This window comes from Eublepharis macularius, chromosome 1, assembly GCF_028583425.1.
Source record: "Eublepharis macularius isolate TG4126 chromosome 1, MPM_Emac_v1.0, whole genome shotgun sequence".
In the NCBI taxonomy this organism is placed as follows: domain Eukaryota; kingdom Metazoa; phylum Chordata; class Lepidosauria; order Squamata; family Eublepharidae; genus Eublepharis; species Eublepharis macularius.
The window spans coordinates 19,349,642-19,364,051 of record NC_072790.1 but is presented as its reverse complement, the minus strand read 5'-3'; the positions used below and the strand labels follow the sequence as shown (position 1 = coordinate 19,364,051).

The 14,410-nt window shown below is 42.1% G+C and overlaps 1 protein-coding gene across 2 annotated transcripts in view; it reads left to right on the top strand.

The window, feature by feature from the left end:
* Positions 1-14,410, top strand: part of EHBP1 (EH domain binding protein 1) — a 411,820-nt gene that overhangs the window by 319,765 nt on the left and 77,645 nt on the right. For both annotated transcript variants that reach the window (XM_054974434.1, XM_054974440.1), the window contains one exon: positions 10,080-10,227. In XM_054974434.1, coding sequence (XP_054830409.1) covers positions 10,080-10,227 — 148 coding nt within the window. The remainder of the gene's footprint in view (positions 1-10,079; positions 10,228-14,410) is intronic.

Here is a 14,410-nt window from a genome sequence, read left to right as displayed (position 1 = left end):
TCAGCACAAATACCTCTGGTTCAATTTCACATAACTCTGTGTGCGCATGCGCACGTGCGTGCATGTGTGTGTGTGTGTGTGTGTTGGGTTTCTTTACTTTAAATACTTGAACTGCTAGACCTTTACGGTTTTTTTCTCTGAGAAAGATGTATTTGTACCAGATTAGAAAAGCTAAACTGTTTCTTTACATTGAATAATCAGCCTGTCATGACAAATCTATCTCCTTCTGCATGAGTAGGTGCCAGTTCGACTAGCTTCTTTTAGGCTCACACTGGGTTTTAAGCTGGATCCCTGCGCATGACTGGCAGTGTATTTGTTGGGCCAGATCTAAGGAGCCAGAGAGCGTTCAGCTCCTTTTTGCCCACAAAAGAGCAGCCAGACAGTGAGAGGCCTTGGATGTAGCACAAGGTGATACTTACTGACTCAGCCATTTATTTTTCCCCCTCTTATAGCTTTTTAAGTAAACTAAGAATTTATCACTTTCAGAATGAATAGAGGAATTAAATTATCACATGGGCCATCTTTCCCAGAACTGCATTATTTTCTCTGCCAGTAATATTGTGCCAAATCAAAAGTAAAATTTCCCAAACGATACTATTTTTTTTTAACTTGGTTGGATGTTAATTTTTTTCCCTGTAGTAATTCCTTTAGACACAGTGTGAATGGAGAGAGTCTGCTTCTACTTTCTGACTCAAGTAGTTCAAGACATCTTGTTGAAAAGTGACGTTTTTAAAGGTTTAATTCAGCCTACATTAAAAAAAACTTTTTTCATTCTGCAAAGCCTGCTGGGCAAAAATAATGCAAAATGTGTGCCATTATCATCATATTAAAAAAGTTCCATATTTATTAATAATGTGAATATATTTTCCAATTTTATAATTAGGCGATACATACATGCTTATCCTGTTATCAGTTATCAATTATCAGTTGTGAATGCAGAAAAAGTGTCCTTATTTCTACTTGGCTGGCTGCCTCCTGTCTAGACTTGTTCTAGATATTAAAAAACCCAAACAGTCTGTTCCTTTGTTTTTATTGAGGGTGTCCAGAATTTAACGATCGAGATTTTGTTCACTTTACCTGCATATTTTTATGAGCTATTTGGAAACCCAGTGCCGTGCACAAAACACAAGTGCAATCCCTAGAGTGATCAAAGATTTAATCTGACCAGATGGGACAAACTTGAGAAAGATTTGGACTTTCTGCTCTTGTTTTGCAACAAGAGAGAGCTGATTTCCCCATGCCACCCCCCTCTTCTTGATTGGAAAAAGGCAGAGATCAGACCATCCCCAGAGAAACGAGCAGGTGTGGCCATTGGCAAGCATGGCTGGTTATATTATAAACCCGCATAAGAAAAGTTTGCAAAGATCTCCTAAACAGTTTTAATGTTTCAGACCAAATCCTATTTATGCAAACAAGAGCTGATCTCAAGCTTGCAGTAAAAATTCAGACTGCCTAACCTTTAAAGATCTTGTTTTTTTTCTTTCTTATTTTTTCTTTTTCCTTTGTTCTGTAGCATGTGAATAGGTACCTTTTGGTAATCCTTGCCTCTGGACAAGCACAGAATTCTTTCTCCTTCTAAATGGCTAATAACAGAGCCGTTCTTCCTGTCTAACGATGAAAAGGGTGGCAGTCAAGTTCTTTTTCTTAGCTGGATTATGTAATTGGGGCATGTCATGGACAATTTTGAGAGTTAGTGCCCTTCTCAATGATTTCCATGTTATGCAGAGTTATATTTTCATTTTAATGTTAACACACTATTGCTGATTATGGAATAACTTTCACTTCTGTACCCTGAAGGATGGGGGAAGAATTTCTTATGTTAACACAAAATAAATGTAAATGAATAGTGTGTGAGGGTGTCTAAACTTGTATGAGATAAACAAAAATTATTAAAAAGCAATTCGAAGTCACGGTGGAAGGGAAACATGTTAGTGAAAAATTGCTTTAGGTGGATTTTGTGGGATTTTTATTTTGTTCTACAAACTTCTAGTTTGATTTTAAAAGAAAAAAACATTATTCTCCATTTAAATATGCTATGTTCTTGAATTATTTCATGGATAGACTAATAATTTCAGCAACTCCACTGACAATTTCTCACATTCTAATTCACCTTCACAAATCCTTTGCACCATATCTGGCCAAAGTTAATGTCAGTCACTGACATCTGCGGCAAGTACAAAAAGGACCCCCTAACGGCAGCCATTTTTAGTTGCTTCTTAAGATCCAAAGGCTGCTGAAAGAACAATTGGATGAAGTTGGGGATTGGGAGGGCTTGATTTTCTTGTTCCTGTGAAATGAAACTTTCGTTCTTTTTCTTCTCCTTAAAAACAGAAGTCTGTTAGGAGGGGCCGTAGCTGCGTCAAAGCCGTTGGGATGCCACTGCTGATCACTTTAATTACTAGAGCTAAGGAGGATAAAATTAAAAGTAGCACCATTGAAGCAGTGGAAGAAAGCTTGCCGAGATGTCGGTGAACTGTGAAATATAAAAATTGCACACAAATACTTTTCTTATAAGAGGGGAAACAAGGAATTACATTATTTGTTCCTGAAGAGTTTCTCTTTAAATAGTGGAAGTTTTATAAGCTGTACATCCGTGTGGCAGATGTTTAGACAAGTGCAAAGTGCAAGAGGAAAGAAAACAGGGCCAACTTTTGGGGGCATCTTTGAAATACGGCAGAGAAGTGTAACGTGTATCTGTTGTTTTCCCAAATAGGGATGTCAAACACAGGCTTGGGGGATGGGTTATTTAAAACATGGGTTAAAGGCCTCCTGCTGGATATGCTCAAAATTATATTGCAAGAAGTAGCATTTTGTAAGAGCATATCCTCGTTAGTGTTTCATATCTCATAACAAACAGAGGAATAATTGCATATGGTTTGAACCAAAAGGGTGGGGGTAGATACTCCCTGTCCTTGCCCTCCCTAAATGTCCCCAATTTCCCAGTTAGTACATCTAATGTATTTCATAGTGTATGTATTTGTCCCCTTTTCATGTTGCAAGAGTTTTGTTTAGATAGTACAACAGGGTTTTTCCCTTTCAGATTGTGAACAATAAAGTGGCGTATGCATTCCTTAGTAAGTAGATTTTTCAAAAGAAGACCGGGAAGGGCAGCATTGCCTTTGCAATCCCAAATTACATCATATTGCACAATATTTTTTTGTGATCACTCCACTACTCCTTGGCTGTTCTGCTTAGCTTCATAGTAATGTCTGTCATAACGACCTGCATCATGTGACATCATCCCAGAGTACATTTCTCTGATCCCACTTCAGATCATTGGCTGACTGCAGAGGTGTGGGAATGCATAACACACTGGGAATGCCTGCTATTATAGACATTACCCCAAAGAGAAGACATGGAGGAGCCAGATCTCATTTTATACTCTTCTTGAACTCATGTACATCAACAACATATTGCACTCTACTCCACTGGTAATGACTAACCAGCATGGATATAAGCCCTAATGGGCCTTTTCAGTTATTTTGTTCCAAGGGGAAATCTTAAACTGCTGTTTGGTTTGTGCTTTTGCACATTTTCCCCTTCATCTGTGGGAGAGAGGCTACATTTGAACATCGAGATAAAATTTTAGTATATAAACCGTGGTTTGACCAATCCTCAGTTAGTTTTAATATCTGAATACAGTTGGTCCAACAAACCAGACTGTGCTACTTGGTACCAAACTGGAGTTTCAAACTAAGGTTTGTAGCTGGTTTTTCACCGCATTTTATATTAATTATAGTTAGTTATTATGTCTGAATTGGGTGGAGTATTATTACTGCTTGTGACTGCTTACCACATAGCCATATGGAGATGTTTTTCCTACTGAAAAGTAAAAAGGAGGCAAGAAGCAGATAAACCAAGGTTTATGTACACATTGAGAATTGTTAAGTAATCTGATATACTAAGTGAAGTTTGTTGCACAAACAATGGTTTAAACATCCCACAATTTATTGTGATGTCTGAATGCTGCCAAAGGAACAAATGATCTGATGTGTATTTCACTGATTATCCAAGCTTGGATTTTATAACTTGTTTCTGCTTGTGGATGTCATTGCTCAGTTCATTCCTCACTCTAGGGACTTTTCAGTTGCTTGAAAGACGCTAGTCTTGCATGAGCAAAAGTGCCTATCACCAGAGGAATGTGCACATCTCAACAGAGAAACAAGAGTGCAAGCAGAAACAAGATATAGGATCACATCTCTTTAAGTGTCCTTGTCAAGAATGGGGTTTTGGTCAGGTAACCAAAGAAGCAATAAGTTAAAGTGAACATGGTACAGCCATATTCACTGGAGAGGAATTAGGGTTGCCAGGCCAAGCCTGGAGGTCAGCAGGTGGGTTGGGAGGGCAGAGACATGCAGGATATGAGACATACAACCTGAAAGAGACAGTGGGTAGCTCTAGGAATCAGTGCAACTCTATGGTAAAACTCTACATTTTTACTATAGAGTTTCCAGTGATTCCTAGAGCTACCCATTTTCAGCTCCAGGTTGTACCTGGAAATGATGTGCTGGTGCAGAGACCAGCTACTTTTTTTCCCTTGTTTTTCTTTCACTGCTGCTCAGAGTGGCAGTAGGCAGTAATCGCTGGGAGATTGCCTGCCATAAGATGTCCTTACCAAGTTTACATGCTGGATTGAGATTTCTCTGTTAGATAAATGAATAAATCCAGTAATTTATATTCGCTCTCAAATATCAATGAAACTCAAAATTAGGAGTATGAAACTTTTACAAGGAGCACATCAGGTATGTTTACCATGATATTAAAACTGTTATTTATAACATCACTACATGGGGAGAGGGAATGTTTAGGATCATAACAATAATAAAGAAGTTGCCCATGGTAGTGGTCCAGGAATGTAAGGGATTTTCCTGCCATCTAATGGCAGGGGTCCGTTTTTGAGCTTGTGGGCACCTTTGAAATTCTGACACAGTATGGTGGGCACAGCCACAAAATGGCTACTGCAGTTTACCTTCAGTCACACAGTGAAGATCCTTGTGCTTTGGTGGCAGTTGCTGCCAAAACAACGTTTTTAAAAAATCTACACAGCCAATCAATTCTCTAGTGGCAAATCAGAAGCCTTGCTGGCCAAAAGCCCCACCTGGCCCTATCCACTTTTGAAAAACACTTGGCAGGGTCCAAGAAAAGTGTTGGTGGGTGCCATGGAGCTCATGGGCACTACATTGGGGACACCTCACCTAGGGCATCAATTTTAAGTGTATATCACTTAGGGTTAAGTAGACCGTTCGCCATATGAGATAATATATGTCAGCGTAAGCATTTGGGATAATTTTTTGTTGCTGCTGCTGATGTTCTTTAAGTTTTAAAACATTGTTTTGAGGTGAGCTCCAGATTGAAATATATATTGGCAGATACTAATGGTTGCTGTGAAACAGGTTGCTGTGTCAGTTGCCTGGCATTAAATGGAGCTGAATTCTTAGTAGCTCACTACAGATGCAAACCCTTTGTGGTTTTAATCTATTGAGTACCTTAACAAATATATTTTTGATGGGACTGTTACTCCTGTGCCTTTTGGGGGTGAGAAGGTAAACAAATCAAATATGCAGTCCTGCTGGAAAGCTCCAAGGCCCAGGCAAAATTGTCTTTATAGTGTTAGGACATTAGTAGAAAAGTAAATCAAGGCAATCTGATAGGGAAGCAGAATTCTGTCAGTCAGGCTCAAGATATTGTGCTATGTCCATATACTTTGTTTACTGTAGGATTTTATGAGTTGTAACCTGCCCATGCAAGCTGCTAATGAGGCTAAATCTTGCTGCTTGAGGATTGAATTACAGCACACCTCTGGGCTAATGGTTATAAACAGAAAGTCCCATTAGGGCTGCATTCTGATGCATTCATTTGCATTTTTCCTATTGTACAGAGGACAATGATGAGTAAATAGCTACAAACAAACAATTTACATGGAAATGGGTAAAATGTACCTAATTAGTATTTGGGGCTTGTTTTATTAATGATTGCTTAAACTAAATAGCCCTCTGTTTCAGGATTCTTTAACAAGCAATTCCAGGTGTGGATAATTCAGTGTCTTGCTATTTTTTGTGAAAAAGTTAACTTCTCAGCCCTCTTTTGCAGACTTGACCAAATGTGTTCCACATAGTTAAAGTAATCTGGAAATATTTTAGAATGCACCAAGACTGTCATTTTTGTACAAGACTCACCTGTCCTCCTACTGTAGTTTGGCATTCTATTGACTTATTTTAAGCAACAAGATTTCTCCATTCACTCTCTCTGTATTATACATAAACTACTCACAGCTTCTTTAAATTGGAGTGTAGCTTTGGTGGCATTGCATCAAAACAGCAACACTGCTGTCCCCTGACACATACCATGTCTGTTTGTGGAGTGAATGTGAAGTCCTCAGTTGTTTGGAGAATGTCCACCCAGCATTTCATTTCAGCCTCCTGAAGAAAGCTTCCCAACCTGATAAATGGCATCCAGACCGCGGAGTCCCCCCCACTCCACCCCGTGGTGGACGGACAGCTGCACCATGAAGTGAAAGAAGTCCTGGACTCGAAATTAAAACAGGGAGAACTGTTCTACTTAATTCATTGGGTGCATTTTGATGAAAGTCAAAGGGAATGGGTAAAAGCTTCAGAGGTAAATGGCCCAAGGCTTGTACGCAAATTTTACAAAGCTTACCCTAACAAACTCGGGCCAGTATGAGGGGGGAGACCTTGGAGAGGACAGTATGTCATATATGCCTGTCTGCATATCTGCCATGAATGTATTTTGTGTTCTGTACTGGTCCTCTGAGGTCATGAGAAGTTTCTTACTGATGTTAAGGCAGTAGGTTATCTCTCACTTATTTACTTTCTCTTTCCCCGCTGCCTCCAGCAAGTGTCCTTGAAGGCTGGCTACAGCCAGCTCGAAATATATCTTTCTTGGGAACTGAGATGATTTCATTCTTTGTTCTGTCTAGCCTAAACCTAGCTTCTCCCTGACAACCCCCCTGGCTCCTTCGTGCCCAAAACTTTAACGGTCTCTATCCTGATGGTGGGAACCTTCCCTATAATTAACACTACTGACCCCATCCACGTCACTTCTGCCAATTCAGTTGCCTGAGCACCTTGAACTTGATGGATCTCTAATAAAGTTACTTCAACCAATATGCCTGCATGTTTGCTATGGAGAACTGGGGGATTCTATCTGCCAAGGACTGACAGTTACCAGTGATGTGTAGTGATGTCAAGCAGAATGCATTACTAATCTGTGAGAGGCCCTAATTGCTAAGTGTACTTCAGAGGTTTTGGTGAGGGACTTCCTCAGACATTTTCGGAAGTCCTCATATGTTTGGTCTACTAAATTGCCCTTATTAATACTCAACACTTGTATTAATAAGTGAGGCGGGACTGTCTTGCAAAGGCCATGTTGATCTTCCTCAGTAGGCTTGTTCTACATGCCTAATAATTTTATCTTTAGTGATATGCTCCCGAATTAGATTAACTGGGCTATAATTTCGTGATCTTCCCCCTCCCATGTTGCCTTAAATTCAACATAATTTTAGCTGTTTAAGGGGCCATTTCTTTCTATAATGTTCATTGAACTCAGTTATATTTAGGTTAGTTCTTACAAGGAGCCACTCCCATTTGGGGCCAAATTGGGACACTGTAAAGCATGGGAGCACTGACCCGTGCCTGTGGGATGACATCTCCCAAAAGTGACATCATCACACAGGCAGGGGGAGCGTGCACAGGTTGGAGGAGCAAGGAGAAGATGTATACTGGGTCAACACCCTCCCTCTGGGAGGAGAAGGGGACCCAGCACCCCTACTTTTTAATGATATCTTATTCCCTATTTAAAGGGGAAGCATACAGTTATATGACCTTCCCACCTGTGGTCAGAAATTATTCAAATGATACAGTTTACCACCTTAACCACTTTTTATGATAACCCAATCTTATTTGTCAGTAAACATGTATAGGTTGGACCATTAATCCTGTTGATTTAAGTTGGATTCAAGATCTCATCTAGATGTTACCATCAAGTGAAGTCAGAGCCAGATCTTGGGTTGCCAGCACCCAGGACAACCCAAGTCCAAGGCGCCCTTTTCCACACGTGTGTGCACGTGCATGCATTTACATGCTCCCAGGAGCATGTTATGACATCACATCCTGGAAGTGATGTCATCACGCAGAGTACCCACCTACCCCGGGAGTGTGCCCACCATTCTAGCCACAGGTCTCCCTTCGGAGCAGCAGATGGCCAGGGCGGCACAGGCAGCCTCCCAGCCATGCTGCACAGCTGCCCACGCTGCCACCAGAGGGACAAGAGTGCAAGGCAAGCCAGCTGCCCCGTCAGCACAGCAGGCAGCCAGGGTGACACAGGTGGCATCCCAGCTCAGCCACCCATGCTGCCGCTGGAGGGCCGAGAGTGCAAGGCAAGCCAGCTGCCCCGTCAGCACAGCAGGCAGCCAGGGCGACACAGGTGGCCTCCTAGCTCAGCCGCCCATGCTGCCGCTGGAGGGCCGAGAGTGCAAGGCAAGCCAGTCGCCCCATCTGCACAGCAGGTGGCGCAGGCAGCCTCCCAGCCCTCCTGCACAGTTGCCTACACTGCCACCAGAGGACCGGGAGCGCGTACTTCTGGCCAGCAGCCACTCCCATTGCCCTCTGTTTGGCTGCGCCCAGGGCAAGTGATCCCCCCTGCCCCCCCCAATCCAGCCCTGAGTGAAGTTCAATAACACACCTTGTATTTCATGTCAGTCTACTGCAGCAAAATAAAAGTCTGGTGGCACCTTAATGATTAACAAAGTTTGTTCCAGCATAAGCTGATTCAATAAAGATTATGCTGAAATAAACATTTTTAGCCTTTTAGGTGCTTATGGACATTTGTTTTATTATATGGCTTGTATGCGTTTGTGGCTATGTCAGCAACTCCTCTTTCTGGAGAAACTAGTATAAAGTAAGTCCTAACCGACTGTTACCATCTTGGGATGTGTAATACAGCCATGTTACTTTGGCATACAGGTAACAGCTTAGTATGCTGGTTGTCTTAGTGGATACCAAACCATTTTCTTACTCATTCTATCACACTTTTTAGCACATATTGGTACTGGAAGTGTGATTAAATGCTCTTTATCTCCTGACAACAAAATCAAGCTGTTTCAGGGTGAAAAAGTAAACAGTGATAGTTTTGTGGATTTTCTATATCTTCAGCCAAATGTTGGACATAATTTTACCGCACGTTAGATCAGCTGTGTGATAGAATGTATGGCAAAACGGTTGCTTGCATTCTCCACAGTAATCTGAGCATTGGAACCTGCTTATTCCACTTGAGGAAGAACTTGGAAAACACGAACATTTGTGTATTTCCATGGCGGCTGTGGCAGCATCTATCCAGGTCCTGACTATTACTTCCAAGGTAGATTGTACAGAACATTCTCTTTATTACAGGCAGATATTTTGTGCACTAACAGTGTAATCCTAAGCACGCTTTCCTAGGAGTAAGCCCCATGGAATAGATCTGAGTAGATCTGCTTAGGGCTGCTCTTTTACTCTGTTAAATAGTTATTCCAAAACAAATTCATTTGAAAATTAGAAAATGTTTTTGCTCCTCTGGAAAGGAAATAGCTTAGAATTGATAGCTTTCATTCACAAATTCCTGGTTAAATGTATAGTTGGAAAATTAAGAAGTCAGTTTAGTGTGTTTCCATTTTGCATCAGAATGACCCTTCAAATCAAACTCCTTTCCAGTGCTCTGGAAGGAGTATGATTCTTCCCACTTGTAAGTTGGATGTCTACATCTCATTTTACTCCTGCCTTAGTACTTTGGAAGTTGGGTTTTGATATTTTGTGTGCTGAATTGTGGTCATAAATTTTAGGTAGCTGTCAGCCTCAGAATATATTTTTAAAAACTACTTTAATACAATAATTATTTGGCTTGGGGGGGTTGTTCCTGGATGACTGTAAAAAGTGTGTTGTTGACACCCAGCTGATATGGAGCTTCCTATTTTTAATGTGGGCCAAGCACCATGCTGTAAACCAGTTACTATCATGATGATCAGATTGAGAACGAAATTGCATTTCTGTCAATTACTGAGTTGGCAACTGTTCAATATATCTTAGCAGCAAGATGAAGAGCGGCGTCGGCAGCTGAGAGAGAGAGCTCGCCAGCTAATAGCAGAAGCTCGATCTGGAGTGAAGGTGTCAGAACTTCCGAGCTACAGTGAAATGGCTGCAGAAAAGTTGAAAGAAAGGTCAAAGGCATCTGGAGGTGAGTTAAGGGACTTGTATCTTATTCCTATGGCAACCTAGAAACCCAAGGAAGACTCTTTTGGAACTTGCTTTTATTCAGACTTCAAAATGGTCTTGCAGATAAATTGTTGGTCACCAAGTGCACAAATCTGTAGATATATGCCATGCCTCTTAGTTTCAAAAAGTAAAAAAAAATAAAGCATTTGCAAGAAACTGTTTAAAAACAGTTGGAGTCTGGACTGTTTAAAAATTGCCTGTTAGTACTGGCATGTATCACATACTTGTTGGCAATGTACCCTGTTTTTGTTTTCAAGGATAATTGTGCCTGCCCAGCTTACTCCAAAAGTAGATGTGTTGGGAAAAGCTGGCACTTCTAAGGGTTTTGTTGTTGTTGTTGTTCACAGCTTGTGCAGGGGGTTGGACTAGATGACCCTGGAGAACCCTTCCAACCCTACAATTCTATGATTCTATGAAATCAGTAGGGCTGCACACTGAGAAAATTTTAGTTTCGGTTCTGGGGGGATTCCAGAATAATTCCGTTCCATTACTAGTTTGTTCTGGCTGGGGCAGTGCCATCTCAGATCTGATCCATTTGGTTTTTTCGTTTTCATTAATTTCAGCCCATTGTGCACACATGGGCCGTACATGTGCAAATGTACATTGTTCTTTTCAAGGGGGAGAGGGGAAACAAGGTTCTGGGGCAGTTGTTTGTGCCTGCAACAGCACCAAAATCGCACAGAACAGCACAAAAATCTAAACTATCAATCCACCAAGTGTGAGAGCATGCAACAACGGGGTTCCGTGTTTATGGATCCTGAGGAGGGCTAGGGGAAGACAAGTGTTGCAGAGGGCAGCTGCGCATGCACAAACACACTGTTGTTTTCAAGGGGGGATTTGTGTAAATGAGGCTGTATTGATGCTTAAGCAAAAACTGCATCATTCAAAAGCCCATCGATTCAATGAGTTTCTCTTCAAGCACATGAAAACTCACATAACAGTGGACCCAAAGAAGGCAAGTGTGGGCAGGTACACACAATAGCCGAACATTTACTGGCAAAGTGGTGCTGACATGGTATACAAGTAGGAGAGCACTCCATTGCCATCCAGAACAGTGCAATGAATTTTTTTTTAATTCCTGCTTTAGTGACAAAACCAATAACTTATTAGTAATACCTTTGAGTCCCGTTCTTATACCAGGTTTCCCTGTGCCTTTCAGTGTTATTTCCACGATGAAGGGCAGGCAAATCCTCCTCTTCTTAATCTGCTTTGCAGCAGTCCAGGAATCCCTGTTTACACCTACTGACCATTAGCCTGTCCTAGCACTGTGCGTAAAAACTCAGCAAAAGGGCAGTCTAGATGTTGGTTTTTCCTTCACTGGAAGGGAAGAAGAGAGAGGATAGCCCTCTCCCCCCCCCTATTTTTATCATAAAAAGTGGGAAGCTGGACAGGTTGCTGACTGCCAGTCTCCCTTTCTGACTAAACCCATTAACCCAGAGTTGAATGAAAAAAGAAAAAGGAGAAATCACAGGAAGACAAGCAGAAAGAAAAAAAATCTGACCAGATCAGTCCTTCCATGTGAAATACTGATCTGGAAAGATTTTGAGTATGCATGTGTGTACAAGTATGAAATGCACATGTCTGCTACTTCCCTGTCATTTAATACTGGGTTAACAGTTTTAACCAGGGGTGCCCAAAAAGCCTTTTGGGGCAAATGAAATTCCTCCTGGTACTCCTCAACACGCTATTTTTGGAGGACTTCTTTAGTCACAGTGATAGCCCTAGCACCGTGGCACCTAAGCAAAGGACAGCAGCAGCAGCAGCAGAAGACCACTGAGTGGGCATGAACAAACTTCATATGCCTGGGAGGGGCCTCTTCAGTGCAGCTCTCCCTTAAGTAACTGCTTTTTCTTTCCAGTTTTTACCCTAATCTGCATAACATGAGCTTTTGCCAGAGCCCGGGACTCAGAGGCTGAAGGAGACGCCTCCTTCCTCAAACGTTGCCAGCCTTTCCTTGCTTTGTGCATAGAAACACCCAGAAAGAGATGGTGATGGTGACGCTGGCGTGATGGCACCATGCCCTCTGGCGCAAAGCAAACTTTTTGTGATTTGATCCCATGTGAGCCCACTTAGTGCCACTGCCCAGGAAATGCTGATGAAAATGTACTAATGTGCTCCATGCACATCCTTTTCCCGCCAAGGGAGTTAACGCTAAGGGTTCAGTCTCTCCCCTTTGGATCCAATTGGTTGTATGATCCCAGATAGACTTGCTGTTAAGGAAAATAAGATGCTGCCAGATGCACTGCCTGGCCTGCCTGGGTGGCCAATGCACAGGTAAGAACTAAAATGAAACACACAAACTTTTCAGCGGGGGGTGCTTGTTACAGCCACGTTTCCTGAACTGCCATTCTGGAAGTCACTTTAACAAGCCAAACCAGCAATTTCTGAATGTATTTTGGCTCTTTTTCGCATTATTCACATCCATACAAATCAGTTCAGTATATATAAACAAAATATGCTAATCAGAGTTCAGTGAGGCCAGTTGCAAGCAACACACAGACAACCCCACTAACTACCTACTTATCCCTCAGTTCTTCCCACTCTCCAATTCTCTAGATTCCCCCCCCACACACACACACACCTGTTATTTATAATTGTGTGTGTGAGAGAGAGAGATCAGTGGTTCCTATAGCTGGCTACAGAAGAGGAAAGATCAGGTGCTTATGGCCCTTGGAATTGCAGGTATTATTTTATTTCTTAGCTTAGTTCAGTATTATTTGTAATAATAATAATAACATTCCGCCCTTCAGGACAACTTAATGCCCACTCAGAGCGGTTTACAAAGTATGTTATTATTATCCCCACAACAATCACCCTGTGAGGTGGGTGGTGCTGAAAGAGCTCCAGAGAGCTGTGACTGACCCAAGGTCACCTAGCAGGCTTCAAGTGGAGGAGTGGGGAATCAAACCCGGCTCTCCAGATTAGAGTCCCGCGCTCTTAACCACTACACCAAACAGGCGCTGTATATGGAAATGTATTTATTTATTTATTTATTTTTTAAAAATCCTCCTATGTTCCAGCAGGATGGAGGACTTGTTTGTCAAAATCAGGAAGCCTGTTGCACAGTGATAGGGCAGAGAGGGCAAACAGCCTAGAGGGAAGGGAAAACCAGAAGAGCCCACTGTTCTGGATAAAGGAGTTTAACAGGCATATATGGGGAGATATGGACCTTTAAGTTTGAGGGTCCTAGATTTTGAAGAACCTTGCTTTGAACCTGGAAATGGATAGGTGACCAGTGCAGTGCTTTTCTGAGCTGCATGATTAACCCTGGTCAAAAGTCAGGCTCTCATATTTTAGACCAGTTGAAGTTTTTGAGTTGTCAACAAGGGCACATAGAGCACGTTACAGTAGTCTAGTCTTGCAATTACCATTGCATTGTTCAGCATGGCTAAGTCAGCAGTGGTTTGGAAGAGAGACCACTTCTCATTTTTACAATGGAAGAAGTGCACTCTTTGCTACCCACTACCATTTGTTTTCCCACATCAAATGGGAAGCAAATTCCATCCAACATCTAAGCCTCATCAATGAGGATCGCATTTATCTTGTCTAACTTTAGCACTGGCGAATTTTCATTCAGCCATTTGACCATAACATCCAGGTTTTGACCTGGGCCGTTTCCAGACGGCTTACCTGCATCCGGGACATCATGCCATGTTTCGGATCGTGCCGGGGAAAATACGAAATATCGCATTTTCTTGCGCGAGTTTTGCGAGACGTCGCACAAAACTCGCGCAAGAAAACGCGATATTTCGTGTTTTCCCTGGCACAATCCGAAACATGGCGCGACGTCCCGGATGCAGGTAAGCCGTCTGGAAACGGCCCTGGTATGGAAGCGACAATTTCTAGAGATTTGTTCAATGTAATGTAGAGTTGGGTGCGGTCAGCATACTGTTGACAATCCAGTCCAAACTTTTGGATAATTTTACTCAATGACCTTACATAAATGTTAAGCAACATAGGGGACAACACTGAGCCTTGAAGAGTCCCACAGGAGACATCTTGCAGAGCTGATACAATTTCTCCCATTTCAACCTTCTGTGACCATCCTACTATAGAAAAGGCTAACAACTCATTTCCTACCCTGGTTCACCTCCAGACGGCGCTGTTGTGGAGGGAAGTCCAGAAGAGGCAGCCCATCCCTCCAA